The 14844-nt window shown below is 42.9% G+C and overlaps 1 protein-coding gene across 11 annotated transcripts; it reads left to right on the forward strand.

Annotated features, from left to right (window-relative positions):
- Positions 1-806: 806 nt before the first annotated feature.
- inpp4ab (inositol polyphosphate-4-phosphatase type I Ab) lies at positions 807-14418 on the forward strand. Of its 11 annotated transcripts, none has more exons than XM_088369671.1 (27): positions 807-968; positions 3397-3482; positions 5045-5276; positions 5515-5559; positions 5628-5746; positions 5819-5935; positions 6013-6092; positions 6155-6266; positions 6894-6984; positions 7141-7288; positions 7357-7487; positions 7790-7894; positions 7963-8071; positions 8248-8265; positions 8960-9146; positions 9219-9434; positions 9506-9644; positions 9751-9894; positions 10053-10115; positions 10174-10346; positions 10416-10539; positions 10620-10687; positions 10757-10956; positions 11134-11231; positions 11307-11419; positions 11497-11651; positions 13784-14418. In XM_088369671.1, exons 3-27 carry the CDS (start codon positions 5171-5173, stop codon positions 13914-13916), a joined length of 2994 nt encoding a protein of 997 aa, XP_088225797.1. In that variant the 5' UTR covers positions 807-968; positions 3397-3482; positions 5045-5170; the 3' UTR covers positions 13917-14418. The 11 variants fall into 11 exon arrangements, with proteins under 11 accessions (XP_088225797.1, XP_088225799.1, XP_088225789.1 ...); XM_088369673.1 differs by having other exon boundaries at positions 8963-9146; XM_088369663.1 differs by lacking the exon at positions 13784-14418 and adding an exon at positions 12119-13620.
- The last annotated feature ends 426 nt before the right edge of the window (positions 14419-14844 follow it).

Consider the following 14844-nt stretch of genomic DNA (forward strand, 5'->3'; position numbering starts at 1 on the left):
AACTTTAGCAAGACTGGAAAGTAGGACACTCGCAAATATTGCTGCAGTGACTTTCAAAGTGTTGCAATTGTGGTAATCGGGCTCCCTCTAGTGGTACATAAAAGAATCACAATTTTGGGGGGTAAACTGGATAAAATACAGAACGCATGAAAACTTTTTTGTCAGCAAAAGGCAAGAAAACGAGGGCATACACTTTAAGTCAGCGTGAGTCAAATGATTGACACCTCATAGATCACGACTTCTGTCTCAATACACCTCTAAAAAAATGGACAGTTTTAATAAAAATCTGGGTGGGGTGGGGAATTTAGAGTACAATGTTTCTTAGTCCTTTAAAAAGCCATGCACAATGTTTCAGTTGCTTGCAATAATATGAATACACCTTATGAACTATGACAGAACACCTAGACCTACTACGTTACTGTATGTAGGCCGTAGTTGTACTGTAATTATAGACTGAGTATTGTGTGTAAAAGTTTAAATTAAATTTAAATTTGTATTTTGGTCTTGTTTTAGTTTTCTTTTCTTTTTTATTATTTTGCACTGGACGAGGATAAACCTATACAGGCTATTTATTTTCAACTGCATGTCTATTTTCGGAATCTCAGCTACATTTGACATAATTTGAACGGGTAAATGAATTTACAAAATTAGCTGGAAAACAATTCGTCTAAATAATACACCAATCTAATTTTTAAAACGTTACAATTATTTCCAATATCGCAACCCACCTGCATTACCCCCACGGACCACTAGAAGTCCGCGGACCACCGGTTGACAACCACTGATACATACGAAAGAAAGTGACGTTTCTTGTACGTGATGACGTCACCTGATGTCACGCAGGAGGCGGAACTAGCCCGCTCGGCTGCCTGTCACTTCTGCCGCAGTCGGAAAGACGTCCCGACGCCAAATAACATTTTTTTCCCATATTTTACGTGATTAATCTACTATGTAATGGAAAGCAGAATGTAAGTAATTACCACACAACACTTATTTGCACTTAAATAATATCTTAATCGATGTGATGTGGCTTTTCCTGTGTTGTTGCGTTAGTGTTTACATCTTTGAAAAAGGAGCTTGTTCGCAGATTTCAGTCTTTTTGTATTGTTGACATGTTCCCTGTCAAGTTGTGTTGTTTATGCTTTGCATTTGCGTAATTCGGAAAATGGAAGGTCAAGCATGCCTGAAAACGGATTTGGTGATGAGTCCCTGGCAGGAAATGACTCAATTGTGTAGTTGCAGTTTGAGCCTGCCTGCGTTGTGTCAGCCAGATCGCAGTCTTTAGCTCCATTACGTAACTTAGGAAACACTATTTTATCCTCCTGGGATACTATTGTTGTTTTTCTCTTCTTGTTTCTGTGCATGAGTGTGCGAGCGTGCGTACGAGGTGGCAATGATGATTTCTTTTACATCCTTGGAATGATATGAAATGCAACACGTTTCTCTGCCAGTTTTTTTGTCATTCAGTGGGTTTCACCCTGAAGGTCATTGAGGTGAACATGAACCAAAGTGCTGTTGTGCTTGTTTATAGTTTGAATTTTTACAATTTTGACAATATCTCTCGAGGACATCATGAAAAGTTGACAACCACCGCAATCGAACGGTAAATTATGAGGCGGATGTGCTGACCAACGATGATAGGAGGAACATGTCGAATCAGAATTCAAAAATGTGATTTGACCTCCGAAAAAAACAGTTATCAAATTGTTGGGCTGTTTTCTGACATGTTAGGGATCATACAGTAATTGAATCATAAGTTATGTATGTCAATTTGAAATGAGGGCCTATTTTTTAAAGGCATGGAAAGTAAAAACATTTTTTAATCAATCATTTGTTTTAGTTTAAAACCCTAACCCTAGTTTGAACCCCTAGTTTGAAACCCTAACCCTAGTTTGAAACCATAACCCTAGTTTGAAACCCTAACCCTACTTTGAAAGCCTAGTTTGAAACCTTAACCTTAGTTTGAATTCCTAGTTTGAAATTCTAACCCTAGTTTGAAACCCTCACCCTAGTTTGAACCCCTGACCCTACCTTTAAACCCTAGTTTGAAACCCTAAACCTAGTTTTAAACACTAGTTTGAAACCCTAACCCAAGTTTGAAACCCTAGCTTGAAACCCTAACTCTTTTTTACACATGAGAGTAAAACAATACATGTAATGTATCAGGATTTAATGTAATACATCTGTTAGCTGAGGGACTGTGACACAGAAACAGAACGATGATACTGGATCTCTCAGGGTCCGGTCTAATGAATCATTAATGAGTGTCGAGGGGGATGGGGGTGGATTGAAAAATGAGAAATCAAAGCTGTGTGTGCATGCGTGCTGGCGCATCACCCAAAATGTGGAAAAAAATAACCTGCAGGTGTTCCTGTATTCTAATATAGTAATCCATCCATCCTCACCATCCTCACCATCCTCAGCATCCTCACCATCCATCCATCCATCCATCCATCCATCCATCCATCCATCCATCCATCCATCCATCCATCCATCCATCCATCCATCCATCCATCCATCCATCCATCCATCCATCCATCCATCCATCCATCCATCCATTTTATCTAATCTAATCAATCAACCTATAACGTGATATCGTTTTTGCCGAAGTGAAAGAGTTAAAAGGCCAGGCTGGCCGCTGGCGTGTCAGAGGAAGATGAGAGGTTCTAAGACCGACCGCAGCTCCGTCTTTGCCTCGTGAGACTCTCGACAACGTGACTTTGTTTACATCCACGGTTGGCGAGAGGAGGCATCCTCGGCGACGTGCCGAGATGGAAGCTGTCATGCGACACTGATTCACGCTGATCATGACCCCATGTTGGCATCCGGACACTTTTGTTTAGACATTTTAAGGAAAGTGCATCATCATGGTGGTTGCTAGCAGCTGCCAGGACAGTGACTGCATGCATTTGGATTGATAAATGCTAATCGGGTTTTATCAGACATCTGCACCAGAAAAAATCCTCCTTTCGTTTTTAGAAAGACTCAATGGGCAAAAATAGAACACATTTAATACGTAGCAGGCTTCGAACATACAAAGAGCCACAAACTTGAGCAAATACGTGTCAGCAAATAATGAAATAAATATATCCCTGGGAACGAGATGGCTCTACGCATACAGAGTAGGACCGGTTCCATTTCCAGAGGCTCCGACGGTGACTCGGCGTGATAGTTGGAGCTCGGCGATGGTCATTATCATGTGAAAGGCTTACAGCTGCTCTGTCTGTCCAAAGACATTATTCATGCTCGAGTCTAATGAGATCGCAGATGGCACACACAGTGCGCTAAGTATTAGCTTCAACTAACGTGGGGGGGTGGGCACTTTTGCAGGGGGGAGCTTTTCATTTTTGTCGACACGTCATGAGTACTAAAGATTGCCTTGTGTTTTCTCATCAGATCGTGACCCCCCCATGCCACCCTGCTCTTCAGTTGCCCCTTTCACCTCCCGGGGATTAAAAAAAAAAAAAGATCTCTTCAATATTGTAAGATACTGCCACATTTATTTCATCTTTCTTTAAAGAAAAAAGAAAAATGTGAGCTAATTCATAAAGCAACAAGTGCATTTTTCAAGTAAGAAGAAGCAGATTTCGGAGAAGATGAAGCTGACTTCACCTTGCTCATTTTGCCAAAGACAACCCCGTTAAAAAAAAAAAATCTCATTACCATGTTTGGTGAACTGGACGCGCTCCAAGCACACTGACACACACGCACGCACAGAAACACACACACACATTTCTACATGTGAGTCACAAAGCAGTTTCAAAAAGGAAAGCATGTTAGAGCAAGTGAGAGGCGAACTTCATGACCGCGAAATAAATGTTTTCAATGTTTCCATGACCCCCCGGAAATGTGCATGCTCTTGACTCTAAATAGGTTAAATATAATATAGATATAATATAATATATACTATATATAATAGTATTATATATACTATATATATTATAATATTCATAATATAACATAATGTAGTATAATATAATATAATATAATACAATATAATATAATATATTATAACACAACATAAGCATAATATAGAAAAATAGGTGTAAATGTGAACGAATGCTTGTCTATTTAGTTGGGATGGGCTCCAGCTCACCCTGGACTCTGACCAGGATAAGTCGTAGAAAATGAAAGAGTGTGTCCCAGATTTTCCATTGACCGTAAATCCTGAGCACATGTGCCTCCAAAAGGTATACACACACTTGAAGCAAGGATTTGAAGCGCCCTTGTATGGCCACTTTTTGCTTCCCCCCCCCCAGCACAGAATGAATGATTGAAACCGTGTACTTTAAACACAGTCATCTATTTAATTTTTATATCCACTGTCTTACCAGCTAAAATGTATCAAATTGTACGTCTTTTCCGGTCCACTGGCCTTAATAGATGTCAAACTGGAACGAGAGTTCTGCGTGGACCAGTTATTAGGAAGTAGGCCATCAGCGATTAACCCAGAAGCACACTTGACATAAATCCTTCTCAACCTAAGGAATTTTTTTTTTTTTCAAACATTAAATACACGGTCCTGTACATTTTCTGTAAAATGCAAAAAAAGAAATCCGTGTTCACCATGTCGATGTAATGAATATTATAGCATGTAATATAAATATTAGCGAGTGCAGCCTGAAGAATATTTTGTGTGTGCTTTAGATACTGCACACATTATTCATCTTGAATACTGTTTGCGCTTTACAGCCTGAAGGAATTTAAAAGTTGAAAATTAAATTTGGACAGTACTGTAGTGTGGTTTGTGTTTTAGTCTCCTTTTTTTTTTTTTTTTTTTAAATCTTCACTTCTTCCACTTTGATCTAATTTGGACTGTGTGGACAAAACTCTTTTTCTGTATCACTGTTTCACAAGCTCTTCCTTTTTTATTTACTTATTCCTTTTGTGGTCTGACGTGTTCCTCTTTTTTTGTCTGCAAGCAGGCAGTGAGAATGGAACTGAGATTTGAAATGTTCCCAGAAACACAACAAAATATTTCTGCCTAACTGGTACATTACGTTTCATTGTAAACAACTGCATTGTTCTTTTTTTTGTCATGTAGAAAGATCATCTTCGCTACGAAATTGTGACTCCTGACTGGGTAGGCGAGCAAATCACATGGGAGTGCGTGACGGCACGGACTTAAGACTTCGGGCCTCCTGCCATCCGGGCCTCCTCCCGAACCAACATGTCAGGGGGCAGAGAGCGCGCCGGCCGGGCCCAGAGGCCGTGGTCAGTCTACCGGGCAAACACGTTCCAGTTGTCCAGTGAGATGATCGGCTTGGCGCTAGCAGGTAAGCGAGATGAAGATTACGCTCGAACAATATCGACCATGTCATATAAAAAAGACATTAAGTTCATTGACAACACAGGATGGCGTCAAAGCACTAGTTACGACTGAATTAAATTCCTAAACTCACTTTAAAGTACAATCATTGACAGTGAGATGCCACCAGATGGCGCCAAAGCATTGCCATTGTTCGTCGATATTTGACTTATCACCAGCTGATGAGGTCCTACATTGTGTTCCAGGAAATAGTCAAGACCCAGATGAACCTGTGCTGGAGTTCAGTATCGGTGAGTCCCAAAAATTTGCCTCGATTCGTTTGCCGGGGTAATTGTTGACTGCGCGTGTTTTTCGGCAGCTTGCGCAGAACTCCTGAATCCTGCTTTGGATCGAAAACCAAATGCTTTCGTAGCGGTGAGCTGCACAACACCTCCACAGGCTTTCTGGACCAAACACGCCCAGACGGAAGTCATAGAGGTGAAACTCATACATTGCACAGAACGACTCGCCGAGGCATGTTTTCGAGGTGCTGAATAATATTGTCAACAGGGTACGAGCAACCCCATCTTCCTCAGCAGCATCGCCTTCTTCCAGGATTCCAACATCAACCATCAGACGCAGGTCAAACTGGTCGTCTACGACGTGAAGGATCGTTCCCAGGGCACGGTGTGACATCCGCGCTCGCAGTCGTCCCGGTTACTCGCACGAGGAACTCAAATTATTTTATTTTTACCTCCGTTAAGATGTACATGCTGGGCTCGGCACTTTTCCCCGTGAAGGAGTTGTTGCAGGACAAAGACCACAGATTAGAGATGGAGCTCAGGTAACGTGTGAAGTATTCTTCCGAGTTGCTTACGTTCTAGCTACATCGATTTTGACGCACAGGTCGGCGGAGAACAAGCGTGTGGGGAATATCACGGTGGCCGCGTGGAAGATGGAGGAGAGAGCAGATCAGAGACTTGCCGTCAGCCGCCTTCCAGATGGGATCAACGGCCGGGTAGGATGCAGAAAGACACCAGAAGTCACTTATGAAGCGTATCGTCGAGCCACTTCCTCCATAGTTCCCAGTAGAGACCATCGGTGTCAAACTCAAGGCCCGGGGGCCAGATACGGCCCGTCACATCATTTTATGTGGCCCCCGAAGACAAATTGTGCATCAACTTCATCTGTCAATACTAAAATTACACATTTTCTTCACCTTTAAAAAAAAAAATACAGATATTGCTAGCAATTTTTGTTACCATTGAGCCTTTAAAAATATTTGAACAGTTTTTACTAGTCTCTGGTTTCAAATTTAATTATTCATCAATTGCATAATGGCACTTCGAAGGAAACTATGACTACAATGCGGCCCGTGACAAAAATGAGTTTGACATCCAAGCTGTAGACCATAGGTGTCAAACTCAAGGCCCGGGGGCCCAGATACGGCCCGCCACATCATTGTATGTGACAAATTTCACTTTTAAAAAAAACAAAAACATATTGCTTCCAATATTTACTACCATTTGTCTTTTTAAAATATTGCAACAGTTTTCACTACTCTCTGATTTCAAAACTAGTTCTTCATCAGTTTGTTTTGTAGCCTATGACTATAACTAAAATGACTTTAACACCCCTGCTGTAGACGGTGCTGCCGGTGGACGAGAGCCTCGCAGAGGCGATGGGAGTTCGAATCAAGTACGCCTCACTATGCAGAGACAGCCTCCTGCGTGCAGGTATGACGAGGTCCTTCGGTATAAATGTCACCATTTTCCATTTCACACACGATCGATGTCTGCATCACATCATATTATCCAGGAGTGTATCGATTCCTCCTCCGAGTGTCAGGAAGGCTCTGAAAATAACACACATCAAATATTTAATCTCCTCAGTATTCGGCGGCACCATGTCCAGAATGTACCGCCTCCCAACGACGGACGGCAACCACCTGAGGGTGCTGGAGCAGATGGCCGAGAGCATCCTGTCCGTGAACGTCCCCAAGCAATTTGTCAAATTACTACTGGAGGAGGATGCGGCCCGGTACGACACGCTTGAAGATTGCTTTGTATTGGACGGCGACGTTATATTTGAATATTTTCCCACGGCAGTGTCGTCGAGCTCCAGGAGCTGGGAGAGTTGTCGCCATGCTGGGAGAACCTCCGACGACAAATCGTCTCACACTACCAGACGGCCACGGCCTCGTATCAAGAAACGCTGACTGACCTCGGAAACTACAGAGGTTGGAATATTATTATCTGTTGACGGCACTTGCACAAAAAGAGAAGCAGAACAGCTTTCAAATCCGTTAGCAGAATTAGCACGCTCACGAGACGCCAATCTTATGTTAGAAAATTGTCATCGGTATTATTGACTGAGAAATTTGGGATTAAGGATCGTCGTTACGGTTCTTATCGTGGCCTCGTGCCCTATCCCCACTGCAAAATTGATTGGCAATCGATCAGATGATTTTTTTTTTTTTGCTTAATGTACGATGAGACTGTAGCCGCTATCTCTATCTCGCTCCCCCTCCCCCCCCGCCAGGCCCGTCATTCAAAGCCAGCAGCCGCAAAGCCGACAAGAAGATGGAATTAATGCCTACCAATTTGCACATTCAGAGGATGAGGGTGCAGGATGATCTGGGATTCGGTCAGAACCGCATACAAGACTCCCTCGCTATCTCGGTCATGTTGGACTCACATTTTGTTTCCTTCTAGAAGACACTTACGATATCGTCACCGTCGGGGCGCCGGCTGCACACTGCCAAGGGTTTAAAAACGGCGGCTTGAGGAAACTCACCCAAAAATTTGAGGAGGCAAAAAAACAGTAAGTTCACAAACTGTTTGCGAAAAAGATCACAAAATCATATTTTCCTTTCAATTCACTCAGTTTATCATTTGGCTCCAGTCAGTTTACTTTGTGAATTATTGCGTTATTTCTGCATTTTCGTTTTTCCCAAGCTTCCCTTTTAATAGTTTTGTTTTTGTGACTTTTGTGGTCAGCGCATATGAGGAGCTTTGGTGAGTTGCTTTGCTTCTTTTCGTTTTGTTTGTGTTTGTGCAACAAGCAGTCATCACGCCGCATTCACACATGACCCAACAGCCAATCACGTGCTCACGTTCACACCTCTAGGAAATTTAGTGTTAAACTTTTGTGCTATGTTTGGGGGATTTAAAAATGTCAAAATTGAGCTTATTTGAAGTGTCCTTGTTGCATTGTTTGGATTAATGTGCATGTCATCTGATGTGCCTGCTATGGAAATACTTACTGTGCGTAATAAGCATTTTTAGAATAATTTATTATTAATAATATAAGATATATTTTTGTGTGAGACTCTAAGTTTACCAGGGGTGTCCAATCATTTTACTCTGAGGGCCATATACAAGAAAATCGAAAAATACACTTTAACATTCTTCAGCTTGAATTCATTAAACATGAAAAAAAAATAGCCAATCAAGCAATTTTATATATAAAAGTTGTTTTGAAAAACTGCTTTCTGTTAAAGGTGAAAAGGCAATTTTTTTTCTACATTTGTGAGTCTCACTTTTTACTTGCAGGCTGTATTAAATATTATTTTGAGTATCTGGCCAAAAAAAATGGAAGGTGGCCTGAAATGGCCCCCGAGCCATATTTTGGACACCCCTGCCATATCCTATAAGTAAACCATCGAAAATCTAAGCCAAGTTTCTAAAACGGGATATTTGCTCTCTGCAGCAGCGCCCTGTCCAGCTCGCAGTCTATCGTCTTCATTCCTCAGGATGTGCTTCGAGCCAAAGAGATCATCGCCCACGTCAACACCCTGAAAACGCAAGTCAACTATTACGCCGAGAGACTTTCCAGAGCCGCCAAGGAACGCTCGGTTAGCGCGCTGGAAAGAACACTCGCCACGCTGGCCGATAAGGTACTCGACCGGCATGTCTAAACGATCGCCACGTGACGATCACATGACCTGGCGTGACATTTCCCCGCTCAGACTCGACAGCTGGTGACGGTTTGCGACTGTAAGCTGCTCGCCTCGGCCATTCAGGCGCTGAATGCAGCTCGGCCCGAGTACGTCGCCTCCAAATCGTCTCCTTCCGCCGAGTCGGAACAAGTCGTCCTCCGCAACGACCAGGACACGCTCCTCGCTAAGTGGAGCGGTAGCAGCAGTCGATCGTCGCTGCACGTGGACTGGCATGAGGAGGAGTGGGTGCGTGACACACATACTCACATTTTTTGTATTTTGTAATTCCGTTTATGGAACTGCCTCTTCACTGTCAGGAGAAAGTGTGGATAAACGTGGACAAATCGCTAGAGTGCATCATCCAGCGCGTAGACAAGCTGCTCCGAAAAGAAAATCCCGACGACGCCGTTCGAGAGAGAGCCCACTCGGACTTGCAGGGCGCCGGCGTTAAGAAAGGTAACTCGAAGTTAAATCTGCCACAAAAATATTAAGATGCCTGGAAACGTGATTAAAATAGTTTTTAAAAAAAATGGCGCAATGACAAAATCTCTGGCGTGCAAAGGTGATGGAAAAAGACGCGCTTTCTGGATCAACCCGGGAAGTTCATCACAAGAGTGTCCATCGTCATCTTCATCATTGCCTCCATCATCATCCTCTTTGCCTGGCTTCTCATCCGTATGCCCTGTGAACTTTGACCCCAAAACCTGTAGGTTTATCCATCCATCCGTTTCTATATTTCCCTCACCTCCAAGTTTTGGAATCTGTCACTCTTGAAAAATCATCCAAAAAAAATCGTTTTCTCGAAAGCAATGGTTCTCAAATAGGTCCTCATTCATTTTTCTGCGCGTTCCTGTGACTTTACAGCGCTCGCCAGTCGGGCATCCCTTCCTCTCGACGGAAGCCCCAACGTTGAGGAGGCGTACCCAGGTAAGATCTGTTTTCTTTTCAACCATGTCTGTGAATCTGACTCGATTCTTGATTCCAGGAGAATGGAGCGAGGCGCTGTACCCGCTCCTCACCACCCTCACCGACTGCGTGGCCATGATGAGCGAGCAGGCCAAAAAGTCCATGGTCTTCCTACTGATGCAAGACGTCGCCCCCACCGTCGCCATGAACGTCTCGCTGCAGTACCGCCGCGACGTCGTTTTCTGCCAGGCGGTCGGTACATCGTGACTGTCGCGCGGTCACATGACATGTTGACGTGTTTCTTCGTATGTGTGTTTGCAGCTTACCGCTCTGGTGTGCGGCTTCATTATCAAACTGAGGAACTGTCTACGTGATAACGGATTCCTTCGGCAGCTTTACACCATCGGCTTGCTGGCTCAGTTTGAGTCCCTGCTCAGCACCTACGGTACAATCGGCGAAAATCAAGTACATTTTTCCAAGATGATCAGAAAATGTATTTTTTAAGTTCTTCGTGCGTTTTTTTAGGGGAAGAGTTGGCCATGCTGGAGGACATGAGCGTCGGGGTCATGGATCTGCGAAACGTTACCTTTAAGGTGTGTGCATCCCTGAGGTTGTTCTCGCCGCATATCTTGCCTGACAAATTTTACCGGGATGTTTTGAAGGTCACCCAGGCGACGGGCAGCTCGGCCTTGGATATGCTGCCCATCATCACGGGTAACCGCGACGGTTTCAATGTCCGGATCCCTCTGCCGGCAACCATGTTTGACGCGTTGCCACGGGAAATCCAGAGCGGGATGCTACTGAGGGTCCAGCCGCTGCACTTCAACGTTGGCATCAACGAGCAGCAGACGCTGGCAGAGAAGTGAGTACAAAATAGTACAAAGAATACAAAAATCCTGGAACGGATTGATGATATATCAATTGAAGTCAATAGCAAAATCGATTTGACATATGAATAGCACTACTTGGTGACCCAAATAATTTGAACTTTGAAATGAAGATAGCACTAGTGATGCTTAGCTGAATTTGCATGTTTTAGGTTTGGAGACACGTCCCTTCAGGAGTTCATCAACATGGAGAGTTTGACGAGGCTCATTTCTTACTACGAACAGTTTAAAGAAGTCCTGCCCGAGGATTGTAAGCGTTCGGCAATACATCGAAAGAAACGTCACGATTTGCATCGCCAATAAAATGTCCTTTCCCGACGCGCAGGCCTGCCGAGGTCTCGTTCTCAGACCTGCCTTCCGGAGCTGCTCAGGTTTTTGGGGAAGAACGTGGAGGCCCGGAAAAACAAGAACGTGGACATCCTCTGGCAGGCTGCTGAGGTGAACTTCCTCTTAAGCCTTCGTTTTTAGCTAGCAGACTTTCTCGCTCATTGATCCGTCTTCTCGGCTCATCTCAGATCTGTCGACGGCTTAATGGGGTTCGTTTCACAAGCTGCAAAAGCGCCAAGGACCGCACGGCCATGTCGGTCACCTTGGAGCAATGCCTGATCCTGCAGCACGAGCACGGCATGGCGCCGCAGGTCTTCACTCAGGCGCTCGACTGTATGCGCAGGTGAGACACACATAGTTAAAAAAAAAAATTAAGAAATTATGGGTGGATTTTCCAGCTGGTCTAGTAGTCGGCGGTTATATTTACCTCGCACCCCTTTTTCCACTCCACACTCCCTCATCAGCCACCAAGCATGAAAAAAAAAAAGGCTACTCCGAGAATCTTAGCAACAGTCCAATATATTGACATTTACTAATATTCATCTTTCTGAATTGTCTCCTGTTTTCTCTCTCTTTCTCTTCTTTTCCCGCTTCCTTCTTCCTATGACTATCATGCGACTCATTTATTTTTTTTCGAGAACCTTCATGGGCCTTGTCATTATTTTTCATTGCGTCACCTCTCCGCTGTGTGTTTATTTTGCCGTCCTCTCCTCCCGTCGATTTCTTGCTCCTCCCGTGCCGCTTTTTTGGTCACCCCCCCTTTTTCATGATTCATGTCTCCTTGCCCTTCCTGCCCTCGCCACACCTCAGCGTTGGGACGAGGGAGGGTGTGATCCAGAAGAACCTGAGCGGTTTACTGCCGGTGCGTGACTACCGCTTGGACATCAGCCTCCTGTACTCGCTGCCCCTGCTGGCCCTCAGTCCCAACCTCCTGGTGGCTTGGATCTTCCTCAGCGTGACTTTTATCTTGGCAAGACTCCGATGCTGCTGAGTGCCTGAGAATCCCTTGTTCACTAACGCCCGGCCCAATTATTTTGGTGTGATTGCAATAGCCACCACTAGGGGGTGGGGTTCTGGAGCAGTTCCATTGTCCTTCGCTAACTCTGCTGCATGTACAACCGATGCCTCCGATCCGTTTCCGATCCCAGAAACATTATCCTGTTCCGATCTGATCTGATTAACTGTCAGGCCAATTAAAATGAATCCTTGACGTCCATGGCCGTCAATGGGAGCGAACGGGTTAATATTATGCAGCAGTTATTTCATGTCAGACTGTGGTCACTCTGCTGTGTGCCCACTACGGTTTGGAAAAGCACTTTGGATGATTAACAGCATACAGAAAATGAAGTCAAGTGACCTTAATGGTTTGTGAATCACATATTTGAAAGCTTCTGCCCGAAACTGGCTATCAACCAATAGATGAGTTTGTACAAATATGACATTTAAGGAATTGAAATAGATACTTGTCCCTGTCTTCATGCACATTTGCACATTATAAAGGTTTAGATTGATGCCAGAGGAGGCAAGAATGTGTTTCGTGAAAATACGTGCACTAGTTTTGGTTGCTGTCGACGATTGAATGAAGGATTATTTTTTTTGTGGCGCAACTCAACGCTGTTGCTTTTGCTGCCTTTCGAGCGAGACGCAAGTTCGAGGTTGCGACAATGTAGCTTGCTCAAGCGCTGGGCAAAATGGGTAAAAATAGCCGAACAATCAAAAATACTGTTACGCTGATTAATGGTGATGTTGTAGTTGTCCTTGTAAAAGTTCAACGAGGCTTAATGAGTGTCGATTTTGGCAGTTCTTGCTCTGATGGGTTGCCTGGAAACTGGCACTGCTCATTCTTGTTTGTTTCTTTTCAATTTGACACATGACTAATATGTAAAAGGCAAAGAAAATAATTTCTAGTCAGGTTCCTCCCCAAAAATTAGCACCTTGCTTTTGACGTATTTTTATTTGTTGGAAATGTCCAAATGAAGTATTTATGTATTTATTTTTATTTTATGTCTGCTCACATGTTCTGAACTACCTCCAAGAAACCCTTTGAGCATTTCTGGAAAAATCAAAGAAAATTAGGTGAAACCATTTGAGCGTGATCCATAATCATCACACGTGCTTCCTCTCAGATTATTTCAAAAGGCTCATAAATGCAAAATATATAGTTTATTTTTATTGTCTTGACATTGTTGATTAGAAAGTGCTGTTGTACAGAAAATGTATTTCAAAGCTGTTATATAAGAAAGTATGGATATTTAAGATCTACTATAGCTGGATGATGCTTCTGCAATAAAACTGTATTCACTATTGCTCAATTATAGGCCCATTTTGTGTTTTTATTTTCCACAACTGATATATTTATGTCCCATTCATGTTTACAACCGTTTTCCTATTGTGTAGTTGTGAATCATGATGGAAAAAAAACCTTTCATCCCAACTTCAGTTTTGTGACTCATGATCTGTTTCTTGTCTCACCAGCGAGGGCTGCAGACGTGAGAACACCGTGAAGAACGTGGGCTCCAGAAAATACGCCTTCAACTGTCTGCAACTCAAAGCCTTCCCGAGACACTACCGACCGCCCGACGGCACCTACGGGAAGGTGGAAACCTAACACTGCCTTTACATTAAAAAAAAATCAATGATGAAGTGCCTTTGCCATAAAAAGCCTTCATGGTTATGTACTGTGGTTGCTATTTTTTTTTTTTCACGGGTGCACACACCAAATGTATATGATTACACTGGTGTGTTTTGTCATCAAATAATGTGTGACTCCTGGTCAGATGCAAAAACTGCTTCAGCTAAATGACATGCATTCACCAATCACAAAGATTGGTGGTAATATTTATATTTGGTTGTATGTGTTATTTTACATTTCACTCATGTCAAATTATTGAAAGAAGGGTGAAATGTGTTTTATTTGTTGCTCACATTCTAGCGAAGTTTTTATGTAAAGGTATCTTAAATGCAATTAGAGCTCTCAAAAAAGTCACTTTGTGTATTGTGATTTGGAGTAAATTTCATGTTATGTGTCTTTAAAGATGTGTTTTTTTCCACAATTTTCAATTCAGTTGTAAATAAACGATCTCTGACATTGTAAGGTCAAAATATTACTTGTACTTGACTTTATATTACTTTTTGGTCTTATTTTTTGGAAGCTTGTTACCTTGGGTATTGAGGACAGAGCTAAAATCGTAAACCAACCCTAATTAAAAAAAACAACGAAGCGTTAACCTGTGTTTTATCTGCAGTACCTATCATGACCACACGAAGGCGCGCTTGCATGATGCCGGTCAATTCATTAACTTCAAATAGACTCCAACCTTATGAATACAAGAAGAATTCTGCAAACATGTACAATATATCCACAAATTTGATTAATAAGAAATATTTTTCAACGTAAATGAGTAGCCTCTTTTTTTGGAAAAGAAAGTTTTTATTTTACAGTGAACACAAGAACAATTTCCAAATATTTCGACCATGACTGAATCGACCCGGGGGGTTATTCCAAAAAGTATTTTCTTTGAAAACTCTGAGAAAGT

This window comes from Syngnathus floridae, chromosome 2, assembly GCF_059516105.1.
Source record: "Syngnathus floridae isolate MCC-2025c chromosome 2, RoL_Sflo_1.0, whole genome shotgun sequence".
NCBI lineage: Eukaryota > Metazoa > Chordata > Actinopteri > Syngnathiformes > Syngnathidae > Syngnathus > Syngnathus floridae.

What these genes read in the sequence shown, in the direction of transcription:
- inpp4ab (XM_088369663.1), top strand. Translation starts at nt 5,171, where the DNA reads ATGTCAGGGGGCAGAGAGCGCGCCGGCCGGGCCCAGAGGCCGTGGTCA. An exon ending in CCCAGACGGAAGTCATAGAG is followed by an intron (nt 5,747 to 5,818) that starts GTGAAACTCATA and finishes TATTGTCAACAG; the next exon opens with GGTACGAGCAACCCCATCTT. An exon ending in TCCTCTGGCAGGCTGCTGAG is followed by an intron (nt 11,420 to 11,496) that starts GTGAACTTCCTC and finishes GGCTCATCTCAG; the next exon opens with ATCTGTCGACGGCTTAATGG.